The sequence below is a fragment of the Sceloporus occidentalis genome, unplaced genomic scaffold (genome assembly GCF_023333645.1).
Source record: "Sceloporus occidentalis isolate IW3139 unplaced genomic scaffold, rSceOcc1.0.p SCAF_17, whole genome shotgun sequence".
NCBI classification, from domain to species: Eukaryota; Metazoa; Chordata; class Lepidosauria; order Squamata; family Phrynosomatidae; genus Sceloporus; species Sceloporus occidentalis.
In genome coordinates this window covers 1,104,587-1,120,630 of record NW_028316997.1, presented here as the reverse complement: position 1 = coordinate 1,120,630, position 16,044 = coordinate 1,104,587, and the positions used below count along the sequence as shown (strand labels likewise).

Sequence of the window (16,044 nt, the reverse complement as noted above, 5' to 3'; positions counted from 1 at the left end):
ACTCCATCAAGGTTTGTCCTCTGTCAATAACTATGCACAGAACCATAGAGCCAGGGCCGGCCCGACAATGGAGCCGAGTGGGGCAACCGCTCCAGGCGGCACTTTTGAAGGGGCGGCCCCAAGCCCTTTTTTTTTTTTTTTTTTAAGGCGAAAGAGAGAGAAAGGGGCGCCGAGTGGTTTTCGCTTACCAAGCTGTCAGTACCCGCTCGGCGCCCCTCTCTCTCTCCTCTGCGGCGAGTCTCCCTGTTCGGTCTCGGTGACGGCTTGTAATGCTGAGTGCCGGAAGATTTCCGGCGCTCAGCATTACAAGCCAGCACCGAGACCGAACAGGGAGACTTGCCGCAGGACTGCTGAAAGGTAAGTACAAGGGGGGGGGGGGGCGGCAGGGACGGAGGGAGAGGAAGGGTAGATAATGGGGGGGGCGGCAGGGACGGAGGGAGAGGAAGGGTAGATAAGGGGGGGGGCGGCATTTTAAAATTCGCCCCAGGCGGCATTTTGCCTTGGGCCGGCCCTGCATAGAGCTACACATGGATAATTGTGTCCATGGTTTCAATAGAACATCTTCATCAAGAAAGAGGTCTCTTATCAGCGTTGAGTTGCACAAAGGAGTTAGAAAAAATAAGAGCAAATAAACTTCTTTTGTTTACCTCTGATTACCAAGTTATACAACCAACCTGAAGAAGCTTCAATAGAACAACATTAAAATGTCAGGGATGCAAACTTTGAGCAACGTAATGAATATGGATGCTACACCTCAGTATAGATTAAACATTCTCTAATGCATTTATTCTTTGAAATATACTTAAAAGTGAGATTGCTCCTTAAATGACTAACAATCAAAATGATGTAAGCAATGTTTTCCTTAACCCTACTGTACTGAAACAGTGATTATAATCAAGATGTAAAGGACAGTAACATTAAACTCAAATATATATATATATATATATATATATATATATAATGTGCTGTAATAGTTTATTCTTACAATAACGTATCCCAAAATGTATATTTTATTATTTAACCCTTAGACAACAATTATTGAACAGAAGTGGTCGTCAGAAAAGGTAGGGAAACATTCAGAGAGCGTGAGAGAGAGAGAGAATGAACGAGTGTGAGAGAGTGAGTGTAAATGTGGGCACCAGGCAATGAAATTTGTTCCCAAAATTAAAAATGCCCCCGACTTTTCAGCTGAACTGAATAGGCAGAGAATAAAAATTCATTTTCTGAAAATGATTGGCCCCAAAACGAAGTGAAAAATTGTTCCGAATCGTTTTTGGTCCATTTACACAGGTCGACTAGATGATATGATTAAAATAAAGGTATCTAAAGAAAGCTTTTCTTGACCTGTAAAAAAACCAATATATACTTCGCGTGGGTACAGCAAATGAGAATAAAATTACAGATAAACACCACATAAATATTAAAATAGCCATTGTCAAGAAGTGTACAAAAAACTTAAAAAACAGTATTGTCAGGAAGGGATTAAAACTGCCATTGCAGATGATTATATGAGGATACACCACAGGAAAGTGATTTGATTAATCATGTAATATAATTTAACAAAGATAGAATTTTATATACTTTTTTATAGTATTATTGTAGATACTCACCGGTTCCTGTTGCTGGAAATCCAGTCTGAGATCATTGTTGCTGCTTTCTGATGACACTGCTTGTTGCCAAAACTGCAAGCCAACATAATAACTTCACGTCTGAGTTCTCTATAGTGCCATGGGAAAAATAAAAATATAAACTCAGTTTGTACCTGTTTCTCTAATGTAGCTTAATAAAGTGCTACCGAGTTTACTAATTACAATATTACATAATATTATAACTAACTAATTTGTGATTAGAAGATACAATTTTAAGCAGCAGATTGTATCAGCCATTTAACATCTAAACGTTATATTATCCTAATGCTGGTTTGTATTTCTGTAATTGCAGCCATACAAAGCACAAGATCCCAGGCTTATTTTTAATTAACCATTAGCATCAGGCTACAGCTTTCATTAATACAGTTACCTCCTGATATTACTTTTTATTTTATGAATCTTGCAGGTATAATATTCAAATTACAGTTTGTGGCACAACAAGCCCATAACTTGAAATTTAATTTAATTTTTTATAGACTAAATGTGCTTCTTGCAAGACAATCTCCTTGACAAGTACATCTTTGTGAGCATTGTATAAAAATCATCAGTGCTTTAAAGACACAGGCTGAATACACAGTGATTACAGTAATAAGTATTTCAAAACCCAAGTAACCAATTCACCTGTACACATTTATTAGAAAGAAAGTACACAATCAGGTTCCCTATTGGATTTCGATTACACACTACACATATCTGAATCAGGCACATCAAAGGTTCACTTGAGTTCATCACAATTGGATGAATGACTTCTTTAAAAAAATATATATTTTGATTTATGTAAATTGAGAGAGTGAAATGGACTTCTACACAGCCTCTCTTGATTTGATTATTTTTCATGCAAAATGCATCCCTAGAGGTTTGCAGAAATGCAGTATCCCTACAATTGGGAAACTACAATCCAAATTGTGCCATAAATGGATAGGGATTTTGAACAAATGTTCATGGGATTTAGTGGTTGTAGTAATTAAGTTGGTAATGAACTATCTCTGGTCAGATTATGTAACTGCAAGAATGCCAAACCTCTATCATTTGACTCCCTTTTTCCAACGGTCTTTCAGGAAAAGGGGGCAAATAAATCTAAGAGTGATCTTTCACATTTGTTTGCCATAGCACCTTTTAAAGTTACATGCTGGTTAGTGTATTTATGAAAGCTGTGTTAAACCATAAGTTTTGCTCTTCTCAGGAATATATTCAACAGTATATTTCTAGTAGCGAGTAGGTTCACTTTATCAACTTAAAATGTAAAGTGGGGTTCTACTGTAGATTGTGCATACCCTGATATATTTCAGTTTGAGTCACATCTTCGTGTGTTTTACTGGATTTAGGTGAGGGATGAACATATTTACTATCTTTATTAGATTTTTTAAATGCATTAGGTTTATTTCTATAAATAGGCCATGGGTGTACTCTTTCAGGTTTTCTCAATAAAAGTCCCCAGCTGAGACTGAAACGTCAAGCTTTGTTTGTATTACCACCATGATTATATAAAACTTTTTTACTTCATTAATTAATTCCTCAAACGGTATTTGAATAATCTATTCCATCTCTTGCAACCCTAAATGCCTGTTTTTAACTAACAACATCATCCCTAAGCAGAGCTGCCATAAGATGTTTTGGGGCCCCCAACAGAACAATGATCTTTGCCACTTCCCCATATGACCCCTCTTCCCCAGATGATCCTCCCTCCTTACCATTAGGATTTTCTCTTCTATTCATTTTTTTTTAAGTGGCAAAAATGATGCAGACAAGTCGTTTGGGTGCACTGACAAGCCATTTGGGAGCAAATATGGCACAGACAAAGTTGGAAGCATAGCATTGTCCAAAATGTCTTGGTATGCTGAACCATTAAGAATTTGCTTCATTGTAAGTAGGGGCCAAGTCAAACCCTGATTTCAATCATAAAGAGGTGAATCCCAATACTTTTGTCCAACTAGTAGTGCACAAAGCAAGGTACATAAAGACATGGTTGGATGAGTTTGCTTTGGAAGAGCTTGCTTGGCCTGCACAGAGACCTGACCTCAACCCAATAGAACACATTTGGGATGAACTGGAACAGAGATTGTGAGCCAGGCCTTCTCGCCGCCCAACATCAGTGCCTGACCTCACCAATGCTCTACGGAATGAATGGGTGAAAAATTCACTCCAAAATCTTGTGGAAAGTGTACCAAAAAGAATGAAAGATGTTACAGGTAATCAGGAAAGTTGAGAAGTCTCTTCCGAATTTTCCGATACCTTCTTCACCCTAGTGAGGGCTCTCCCCTCCAGCCCTCCAGAGACTTATTCTTCCAGAGCCCCCCCCCAAAGATAGTCAGGCCCCTTACAACTGTAATGGTTGTACCCCCTGATGGAGGCCCTGTCCCCAAGATACACCCCCTTACAGTTTCTCTGCCTAAGACCTTGAGATCTATCCAGTTTACATCAACACCACTTTACCGACAGTCCTAACCAAAATAATTATCATTAATTATCTTCTTACACCTAAAACAAAAGGTTGCTTCTCCTCACTTATCTTCTTGGACTTTTATGCAACCATCAACACCGTTGACCATCCCTTTCTCTGGCAAACCCTTTATTCTTATGGCATCTTTGATAAAGCTTTCACCTGGCTTAAATCCTATCTCATTTTTTACTACTTTTTTATCACTTCTTCCACTCTCAGTTGGTTTTATCGTACGTCTCGGTTCTGGGCCTCTAATTTTCTATATCTACACCTCTTCTCTTAGAATAATAATTATTCAGATTACAGTGCCACCTCTACACTAATGAAATGCTGGCCTCTCTTGGCCTCCCCATCACTTCTAATTTGACTTTATGAACCATCTCTGAAATTGGATCCTGGATGGTATTCCATGAGCAGAAGCACAACATTCCCAGTTCCTGACATCTATTACTGTTGAGAATTTCAGATTCTATCAGCTAGACTAAATTCGCTTCCTTGGTGCCTCTGCTCTCTCCTTCACCCTCTGCCCATAGTGGATCACAAAATCCTTTTGCATTGACCTGTGAAATATCTCTTGAATTCATCCTTTCCTCACACCAGACACTGCTAGAATACTAATTAATTCCCTTGTCATAACCTTTCTGAATTATTGAGGCTTTATACTAACTGACCTCCTCCTCTGTCTTTCACCATGCCAATCCACTCTGAACACCCCTGCTAGACTGATTTTCTTATCCCAATGCAATTTTATCTGCTGACCCACTATGTCAGTACATCTACTGGTTCTTTTATACCTTCACTTCAGATTTCCTAACAAAACTGCACCCCATATTTATCTGCTCTAATCCCAAAATACTCTACTTACCATACATTCTGAAAATAAATAGCTTGTTCTCCACAGCTTTGAGATGTCCAGGCCACTGACTTTTCCACGTTACCCTCAGTACAGCCAAATAATCCTCTCCCAAGCAGCCCATTAACCTTTGTCTAATTTCCCTTTAACTTAACACATTGTAAGCTTGCAAAAGCAGGACTTTGTTTTCTTTTTATACCAGTGTGTCTTAATGTGTGTTCATGTTATTGTCTTTTTTTAATATCGTCTATTTTAATGTTATAGCTTTCACTCTCGACTATTGCAATCTGCTGGTGCACCATAACTAAAATATAATGTCTTCAATCATGATATATAAAAAATAAACATAACCTCATTGCATCTGATATATATTTTTACATTTTAAAGGATAGTAAGATTAACAAAATGTAAGTCAATACAACCTTTTTTTTTTTAATGGTTTCATTATGAAATGCACTTATCCTCTTTGGAAATAATCATTTGTAACAGAAATAGATGTGCAGGAAACATATTGACAGGGCTTGTTTCATTTTTACTGAATGCTTCCACTTGAAGACATGTTAAGAAAGACTGTCAATTTATAAATCTAACACTAATTTAACAAGCAACAGGGAAGCAATGAGAAAACAAGAATTGTGTGTTAGTTCCAATTTATTTTGGATCTAGATTTTTCTGTCACAAATCTTACCATTGGCAGGTGGTCATATGCTCAGCGTATATAACTATAGGTACAGTCTAAAGATTAACAGTTAAAATATTTGCATGGAAGGGATTTAATTCCCATGTAAACACCAGCCATACATTCTCATGAAGATATTCAATATTTCAAAAATTATTTTAATAGCTTCAAGATATATTTTGAGAAAGTTCAGTCAACTAAAAGGCTTTGCAAATGTAAACATTTCTAGGATTTGGTAAATGAAGTGACATCTTCTTTTGTATGTGCCAGCATTCTGGTACCCAGTGATAAGCATACGATCGAATCTCAACATCTTTTTGAGGTCGCAACTCCAGAGATAAGCAGAACATTGTTTGCTTTAAAAATATCATGCAGGGGAATATAAATCTCAAAGATGCAGGGCCTTAGAGAAATGAAATATCAAACAGGAACGACAGGAAAGAGGAGCATCATGCTGGTGCAGTCATACTGTGTAACACTAATGGAGCTTTCTTCTTTTGAAGCTGTACTGTAAGCCTTAATATTAAAGATAAACTCCCTTGGGATTCAGAAGAGTAACTACAGTAGAAAATGTGTGACTATGAAAAAAACACAGGAAGAGACAAATAGTTGAAAGCTTCAGACTTATCCTGTCAAAAATGGTTTGAACTCTTGCATTTGATTTACACATAAATAGTAAAAAAATGAGTCTCTAGATGTAAAAGAGAATAGCGTCATGGTTTTATGTCAGACGACAACTACATGTCTTCATGCACAAGTAAACAGATGCTAGGTGATGCAAGAAGCATCATATGATGTTTCATCAATATGTATGTATAAAAGTATAATTCCATATAATATGCATTATAAGTTACAAAACAAATGTGTTAGGACCAAACTGGAAATAAAAGTCAGCCCGAATAGCGCCATTATTACGTGGCACGTATTTGCGAGCTCTTAGGTCACTCTAAGCCATGCTTATGTAAACTCAAACACACTGACCAGTCTTAGCCATGCTGACACAAACACACACTAATATATACACCAGTTTATTTAGCCATTTACACACACTAAATTTCCATGTCACAGTGTGACCTCTCAACTTACACTCTTTCTGTGAAAATGCTGTATCCAGATGTAACACATCACATTTCAGAACACACATTTATATATGTGTGACATACTTAGCAATTGAATAGTTGCTAAATAATTCCACCTCTATCAGATCCATAAAATGCATATTAGTTAAATTACTACATGTAAGAATAATATAAAGAAGAGATAAAGAAACAGCAATACTCAGTCTGGTAGGAAGTCTGGATTACTGATCCATTGTGTCCATTAGATGGCCATCCAAGGCGGAAATACATTGTCGCTACTTGCTTTAATATGTACTCCTGTAGAAGTAAAATCATGATTTAAAGCAATACTCTGAACACATTTGTTATAACAAAACGCAATTCATTCAAGAAGTGAAGAATTGACAGCTCAATAATTTCATTTTAAATCAAACTCAAATATTTCCGTTCATTAGTCATTTGAGCTAATAATGTACTGTGTATAAAATATTTTTTACATTATCACACGTGTCAGTGGAAGGAAAATCTATTTCCAATAATGGCTTCTATTTCATTAAAGGAAATATTAGGCTGGTAAAATAAATAGCTTATGGCTAGACTGCCCTTAAATCATTTTAGTAGTTACCCATGAACCAAAACAAGAGAATAGGCTGTCAATATATGTATACCACAAATAAGGTTGGTTGAAAAGCTCTTTAGAACAAAATGTATACAGGAGAAACAAACCATGTTTGCCATCTTTAAAAAAAAAAAGAGAGAATGTAAAGCATTATTGGGTCAGAAAAAACAGTTGGCTCCTAAATTGCTTGGCTGGCTCTTAGATCCAAACAAAGCTTGTATACCTCTGATCTAATAGCATAACTACTTGTTAAGGTCTCTTATTGGACACTATAGCTTCTACAAATAGAAAACCCCAAAAGATGGTATACAAATTCTGTAGTTGTTTCACGGTCATTCAAAATTGTTAGAAATTAATGTATGTTTTTTGTGAGCTTTTTTTTCATGTGTGTTGTATTGTTATATGTAGTGAAAATACTTTTTGTGTTTTTTTGCCAATAACACAAGTAATTAACATGTTGTTGCTTTTTTAACTGTGATCACATTTAGTATACATTTTATCTGTTCAAATATTCTAGCTTACATTTACCTTAATATTCGAAAGATTGGCATTGTATTAGAACCCTACTTTACAACAATACCTTACTTTACAACAATACTGTGGAAATGACTAATCTGTCGTCACTTTTTAATTATATGTTTTTTCCTTTTTTCATGAGCCATAAGGCAAAGTAGACATTGTTTCTATCACATTTCCCATCTATTCCATTTTCATATATCATGTCTCTGTAATGCAAAATTCATGTGGTTATTAAAATACTGTGCTTTCCATGGTTTTGTAATTTACATGTTTTTCTAATTTTTGAATAGGTAAAATTGTGAGACCTTTGTTACTTCATTTTTGCAAAATGAGTCTCCCAGAAATTAAAACAAATTTATGTTTCTATCAGAATGAAACTAACTCCATTACTTCATAGTAGAAAAAAAGTTTATGCTTTACACTGAATATACTGTAGTCCTCAGTTCGGTCCAGCAATTTATCTAGAGGATAAAGTGCTCGGCTTGCTGCATGCCATGGAAGAAAATCCTTCTCTTCAGAAAGGTATCTCAGAATCTCCAAAGGAATATTTTGAGACAAATATCCAGCTCTGTAAAATTAAAAAAGGAATGTTAAGTATGATTTGTAGTGAAGTTTATCTACATTATGTTTCTATACCTAAATCATGCAAAATCCAGAACAAATACTGTATAAGCAAACTGAAAAAACCCATAAATGTATAGTCTAATGAATGATAATTAGTAATACTAATAATACAATTATATTCTATGACAATCTAAAACTGTAATAATCAGCATAAGCAATTGACTGAGGCATGCCTGGGAACTCTCTGAGTTAGGTGAAATGCTTCTGGGTCTCCAGGTTACTGTCTTATTTCTCCTTTTTCTCTAGAGCAGGGGAATGGTGTTTATCCATGCCCACTCCCAGCCCAATTCTCCTCCTACTTCTATTTATTGCCATCTGGGGCTAGCCCGGCCACTTCCATAGCTAACACATGCCTCATGCAGGTAGTCTCACAAAGCCTCTCCCTCAGAAGAGCGAGAGGCCTCAGTAGCCTGCCATAGGAAGTTCCTAAGGTATGTTTTTGAACAAATAGGTCCATTGAATTGAGATACATGGCTCAATTCAATGGACCTGACTAAATCGAGTTGTAGTTAGAAAATACCCAATGGTCGTTCTATACACAGTATGAACATAGCAATTCAATTGTATCAAGTCTTCTGGATGTAGAGTTGTGGGGACAACTACTTTTATCCAAGAAAACAAATTGGAGAATACATCTAATTGGAATAATTCAAGAAGGTTCTGTTGCAGGGTTGGCAGTTTTACTTTTGGAGTAGCAAAGCATATTAAATAAAATTACCTAAATATTTGGACATTGCCCACCACTTGTATTGAGATAATTCTGAGTATTGTAGAACTAATAGCATCAATTCAAAAAGTTCCTGTATTACGCTAGCCAATGAATATAGCCACAATCAGTTTTGAATATAAGACAAACCGTACGTATGATTTAAATTGATTGCCAGAATATGCATATACATTTTAAACTTCATTCATGTCAGAATTCTAGGGTATGGTAAGAGGCTGCCTTTTTGTCATTCCTTGAAAATGCAACAGCTTTATTGCTTTGAAATTAACAATTTTAAAGCTATTACAAACGTTTAGCTCATTTTCATACAAATAGGAAGCAATTATGAGAAAAGCTTGAAAACATCATCATTTCATTTATATTATGAGAGAGCCATTAATTGTGATGAGCACAGTCTTACATATGATGCAGACATCAAAGCTGAGAATATTATATTGCTGGTTGCATGAGTTTCTGTAAGGGATTTGCACTTCAAATTGACTATACTTGAGTTTTATTCTTCAAAAGCAGGGTTAACCCTTGTTTAACATGAGCCAGAAGGTATAGTAAAATAAATATAAAACCATTAGACAAAAAGTACATTGTTACATTTACAGTGTGCCATGGGAATCTGCAGGGCTAGGACAAATTGAGGGACAGCGTAAATAAAGAATAACATTAAACTGACAATATATGTGTTGACAAGATTAGCACATATTTATACACACTGGTGCAGGAGCAATCTCAGTACTATCACTATAATACAGAATTATAAAAAAATCAATTCAAGTATTAAATATGACATATTCCAAATGTAGGTGTTTCATAACACAAGGACGAAATTTTTATAATTACAAATGTAAAATATTTAAATTTTATTATTTAGTCTTATATCATAGTCAGGAAACCAATAAATTCAGGGCAAGTAGCAAAACATGTTGTTTATATTATTTTACAGACAAAATCTAAGCACTAATTATATACAAATATATATCATTTGTATTCTGTATAGGAACTAAGAGGAAGACGTGTACTTTAGGGAAAAAAGTACTCAATAGTTATATATCTATCTTGCAAGGCAATACACACATTTCATCAATAATAGACTCACATAGAAGCAATATTTTCTGGATATATATTCCCACAGAGGCTGCGATGTATAAAAGACAGAACACTCCTTATGTATAAAAGAATGTTATAAATACAATTGCTTCTGAGGTACTTTCTCTAGAAATACTTGACCTTTTAACATTCTATTTTCAAACTGTATGTGCTGTTAATGAGAAAGACTGAGACAGAATTAAGCCTCGATATATTCTGCAGCATTTTAACCTTGCTTTGTTCTTTAAAACAGGCTGCTGAACTCAGGGATATATCCTAGTGCATTCATTTTCCCTCTGGGGACAAAGTACCAAATGGTGGTATAATTGCCAAGGGAAAATTATCAGTCAGATGCGAATTATCTGTTCCATAAATTCAGAAAATGTGAAACAATCCCTGTCATGAGGACAGACAGGATAGATTCACAAGGAGAATGTCCAAAGACACTATACTAAACTATACCCTTAGATACAATAGTCATGTACCCTTGCTTCGGAATTCAATAATATAATTAACAATATGTAACTAAAACGGCATGAAAGTATTCCATTTGTAAGGTGTATTACTAATTAGCTAATCTGATACATAAGTAACAGTATAATATGTTAATGTATGTGCGTATATTTTTATTTAAGAACTAACACATTTGCCTTGCACAGTTACAGTTTATAGTATAATAAAATGGGAAATGCAATAGGTATAGTCATTTAAAAAAGTATCGTAGTCTACAGATAATTTGATTGGGGTACAATAGGTATGAATACATTAGGAAAGCATGTTCTTCTCCCATAGTGCTTACAGTTAGAAATTATCATATGATTTCTTGAATGTCATAAATCTGGCTGTATGTATTTATGCGTAAGTGTATGATCTTAAGAGTGTGTGTGAGTGTGTATATGCATGAATGTGTAAAGTGTTAGGGGGTATATGTATGTATGGTATGTTTATGGTGTTAGAGTAACTGTGTATGTACTGTAGTGTACAGCTGACCCATTGTACAGCACTAGGGAATTTGATGGTGCTATATAAAACAATAAATAATAATAATAATAATAATAATAATATCCAACCACAATTATTAAACCTCGACTATCATATTAATTTTTCTCCCCACCTTCATTTCCATCCTCTACCATTATCACTCTATATAGCTTGTCTGTACCATCTTTGCCCTCCCAGCTTGCCTGTGCCAACTTTGTCCTCCCTAACAGCTTGTCTGTGACATATTTTGCCCCCAAACAGCTTGTCTATGCCATAGTGTGCCCCAAACATCTTGCTTTTGATGTGCCATCCTTGCTCCAAACAGTCTGTCTGTGCCTTATTTGCCCCCAAACAGCCTGCATGTGCAATCTTTGCCCCCACATATCTTGTCCATACCCCTAAACAGATTGCATGTTCCATCTTTGCTAAAACAGCTTGTCAGTGCCCTCAAACAGCCTGTCTGTGCTAACACACAAACACTTACACATCAATACTCACACACAAGTGCCTAAATAAGTACCCATACACATTGATGCACACATGAACTTGCACATTCATATTACCATACACACAATTATGCATACATTATGATTCTAAAATACATACATATATACTTGCTCTCTCTCTCTCTCTCTCACACACCCTTGTCTCACTCACAGTGTTCTCTCTTACTGATACTATAAAGCTGCTCTCCCTGCACACCATGGGCCTACAGCTTTTATCACTGGCGCTGGGGGTCACATCTGCCAGTCAATGCTGTGCTGTAAATGACCGCAGCCACTAATTCAGCTGTAGGGATAAAATCTATATTGCTCCTGAAGCTTTATTGGTGGCCATGGCCACACGTATAATCAGGTGGCCCAGGGGAGGGGGCCTACCGGGAAGTCTCCCGGTATCCCAGTAGACCCGTCCAGTCATGTTTCTAGCAATTCCACATATAGCAATTGTAACTGGAGATAGTCTCTCTGAAATCATTCTATCATTCCATTAATGAACTGATACTTTCTATCATTTATGTATTTTATGCATTACGTGTCTTACATTTTGGACAAGATCGGGCATGCTGTTTTTCAAATATGCTTTCAGTTCCCACATTGCTGAGCCACCTGGTTAAAATATTCCCATAGACTGAATGTTGCCAAACTTTCCCTGTAATGTAAAAGCAAGGAACCTAATTCACAGGAGACCTGTGTATTTGGATTCATAAAAAAAGTATATTTTATTTTCCTAATTTGTGCATTTGTACAAATCTCTGAAAGCAAAGAGGGAGCCCCAACAAATTAAATGAAATTGAACAAGAACCTTCCAATATTAATTATCCATTTGTTAATTAATTTGTCTGTTTTGGCTGGCTTCCCCTTCTTGAAATCTTGCCCAGATTTTTTGGGAACTTTCCCAACAGCTAGGTACTAATTGTTATACTTTATTGGAGCCAAAATCAAGGTTTCAAGGGGTTAAGGTAAACAGTGCAGAAAGGAATTCAGACCAAAAATATTTAAAAGAATGCAGGTAAAGTAAGTTGTGTAGTTTTATCAAGTAGTATCAGTGTGCATAATAAACAGGGTACTGTGACTCTGTATAGAAGATGTGTATATCATTATGTGAATGTGTATTGTTTAGCATGCATAACGTCACTGTGAATTGCTTGGTATGCAAGTGTATAGGGTAGGTGTGCATGTGCAATGGGTATCCTCCCTGAGTACTATTATTTCTAGGATAGGATCGCTGCATTATGTATTCTGCATGTGTGTAGGGTAGTGCACCAGCATATAAGAAAGTAAGCATATGTATAAAATAGGTTCACTTTGTATTGTGTCTAGGGTAGTGTCAGGACCCAGGTAAGCAGGTCGGGTAGGAGCCCAGTAGCAGGGGATACAAGGGGTTCCGTTTGTACCCCACAATGCATGACGGTAAGTGGGATGGTACGGACAGGCGCAATGAAACACAGCACAAGCAGAATACTTGGAAAGGTACTGTATTGATGAAGGTGATAGGACCAGCAAGTAAAGGCAGTAAGTCTCTAGGCAGGATGCCCACTGGCAGGGCTGACGGATACGGAGGCCCACCGGATGGGCTGACGGCAGGAAGCCCACTGGCAGGGCAGACGGGTACGGAGGCCCACTGGCAGGGCTGACGGCAAGTAGCGCACTGGCAGGGCAGGCGGCAGGAATGCAGGTACAGGCAGGTAGTCCAGGTACAGGCACTGGTTCAAGGCCAAAACAGAGCGGTCTAAACACTCCAGTGCAAAGGCCCTGACTAAAGGGCAGGGCAGGTTAATGAAGGCAGGTGATCAGACTCAGCTGACCTGGTAATCTGAGCACTCAAGAGGGAGGGGGAGGGTGGCCACTAGTGGTAGCAGCAGGACATTACAGCAAAATAAATCATCCATGGTCCGGGCTAGTAGGGTGGAATCCTGACAAGTAGTATGCCTGTGTATACACTATAAAGCATCTGTATTGGGTAGTCACTGTGTATTGTTTAGTTTGCAGTTGTATAGGGTTGTTACATAGTTACATAGTTCATAAGAATTCCTTCTTGACTCCAAGAGGCAATCTGATTTCTCCTTGGATCAAGAAGCTGTAAAATATTAATGTTATTCTATTTATAACCCTACTGCAACTGCATTGTGTAGTATGTATATAAGGTAGAGCAACTGTCTAGTTTAGTAGGCATGTTTATAGGGTAGGGTCATTGTATATTCTGTAGTCTGCATGTGTATAGGGTAGTGCAACAGCATTTTGTAATTTAGGGTGATTGTATATTCCAGGTGTATAGGGCACTGCAACTGGATTGTCTATTTTGTATGTGTCTAGGGTAGTGTGAATATGTATAAAGTAGTAAATATTTGTCTAATATAGATTCACTGTATATTGTCTAACATGAGCATGTTGATAGAGAAAAATATTCTATATTGCACCAAATTTCATTTTCATACAATCAAAAAGGTCAGGAAACAAAATTTGTTGTCTGAAAACGAATGAAGCAAAAATGAGGAATTTGTCTGAATCAATTCTGGTCGTTATGCACAAGTGCACTGCAGAGTATTTAGGGTCCTGGTAACCTTTTGCTTTATTCAATTAATGCTTTCAACAGATGTATTAGGTATTGTAATTATTTATTATCACAGCATCATAATTATGGTGTTTAAATTACCATTTTGAGGACTGATTGAACGGTATGCAATTAGCTTCTTAGTATGACTTCCTAAAATCTGGAGCTATGGATAGGAGTGCACTGGATTAGGGGTTCCTTGTATTTAGAATAGTCATTAGTGTTGTGTGTAGTTGCCTCTTCTTCTTATGTTTATTCTCATTAAAGTATTTATCAGCCGTTTATAGTGTTGGTGATGTAGCTAATAGGATGATTATTTCAGTGTTAGTTTTCTGCTTGAGTGCTCAGCAATGATTAATGCCAACCATATGTAGATTCAGCTATACAGGAATACTGCAATCCGTTGTTAGGATTATGGTATTGGCACAGAATTCAGTGGGGCCCTGAAAACTTTAGTTATTAACCACATGAAATGTTTTAATTTTCTGTTGAGAGGGGCATTAGTGTAAAAATAAGGAATCTAGTTAACAGGAGACCTGTGCATTTGGATTAGTTTATATATATATGTTTTACAAATTTTACCTAATTTGTGCATTTCTACAAATCTCCTAAAATGAATGAAAATGAACAAGAACCCTCAAATATTCATCATACATGTGTTAATTGATTTGTCTGTTTTGGCTGACTTCCCCTTCTTGAAACTTTGCCCAGATTTTGTAGGAACTTGCCCAACAGTTAGTTATCACTTTTTATCACATATTTTATTGGAGCCAAAATATAACAAGAGGCTTGTTTTTCAAATATGCTTTCAGTTCCCACATTGCTGAGCCACCTGGCTAAAATATTCCCATAGATTGAATGTTGCCAAAAATATAACAAGAGGCTATCGACCAAACTCCCAGGAAATCTTCAACTAAAGGCTCCATTTTCTCTTGGACTTTTACAGCCAGATACATTTTTTTTATGTTCTTCATACACACTATGGAAGCATCATCCAAACTGCTTTCAGCAGATACCTGATTTTCTGTTTTCATTACTTGATATTGGAAACACATTTTTTTTATCTTGTTGTCATATAATTGCACAATTAAATTGGAGACTTTTAAAGTTTACTTGGTGATAACAGTATGTCATCTGACATATTAGGTGTGTGGCTTGGGATATTAATAAATGCATATTTTAATTAGTTGTATAAATAAGACACTCACTTGAGAGTTTTTAGTGGCATATGAAGGACAATGGTTATAAGAAAGATATGAAGTAGCAATTACAGAGCATATTAATAGCATTGGGGAAAAAGGAATGTATTTAAGATTTATGGATGTTACGCCGTCACCAAAAAAGACTGCAGGAAAACTAGGTATAAAGATACGGTTCCAGGCCACGGGGTAAGCCTTCCAAAGTAATTCCTGCAGGGTCATAACAGTCAAGAATATACATCATGGGGCAGACCTTACAGGTTCTGTGGCTTTAGAATAGCCTTAAGATACAGGGATATACCACTTAGCTTATCAATCCTCAAGAAAGCAAACAGAATGTGTCTTCCAAAGGGTAAACTTATTTATTGGAGTTTTCAAGGGTATTTATATGCACACAACAGAAAAAGCTTAGTAAAAAAATCAATCGGTGATTGATTGGGTTACAATATTGATACTGAAATGTAATGCCAGTGTGTCAAGATTCTGGTTAATTCTCAACTAAAGCTCATGTGAACAGGAACAAATTAACAGAAACAATGTAAATAGAAGTATCCCTAAATTGTAG

The 16,044-nt window shown here is 36.5% G+C and overlaps 1 protein-coding gene across 1 annotated transcript in view; it reads right to left on the bottom strand.

The window, feature by feature from the left end:
* Window positions 1–16,044, bottom strand: part of LOC149302725 (thyrotropin-releasing hormone-degrading ectoenzyme-like) — a 331,139-nt gene that overhangs the window by 24,403 nt on the left and 290,692 nt on the right. Inside the window, exons 13-15 of the mRNA XM_089482127.1 lie at window positions 8,238–8,385; window positions 6,900–6,997; window positions 1,611–1,718 (exon numbers count right to left, since the gene is read on the bottom strand). Of these exons, the coding sequence (XP_089338253.1) occupies window positions 1,611–1,718; window positions 6,900–6,997; window positions 8,238–8,385 (354 nt within the window). The remainder of the gene's footprint in view (window positions 1–1,610; window positions 1,719–6,899; window positions 6,998–8,237; window positions 8,386–16,044) is intronic.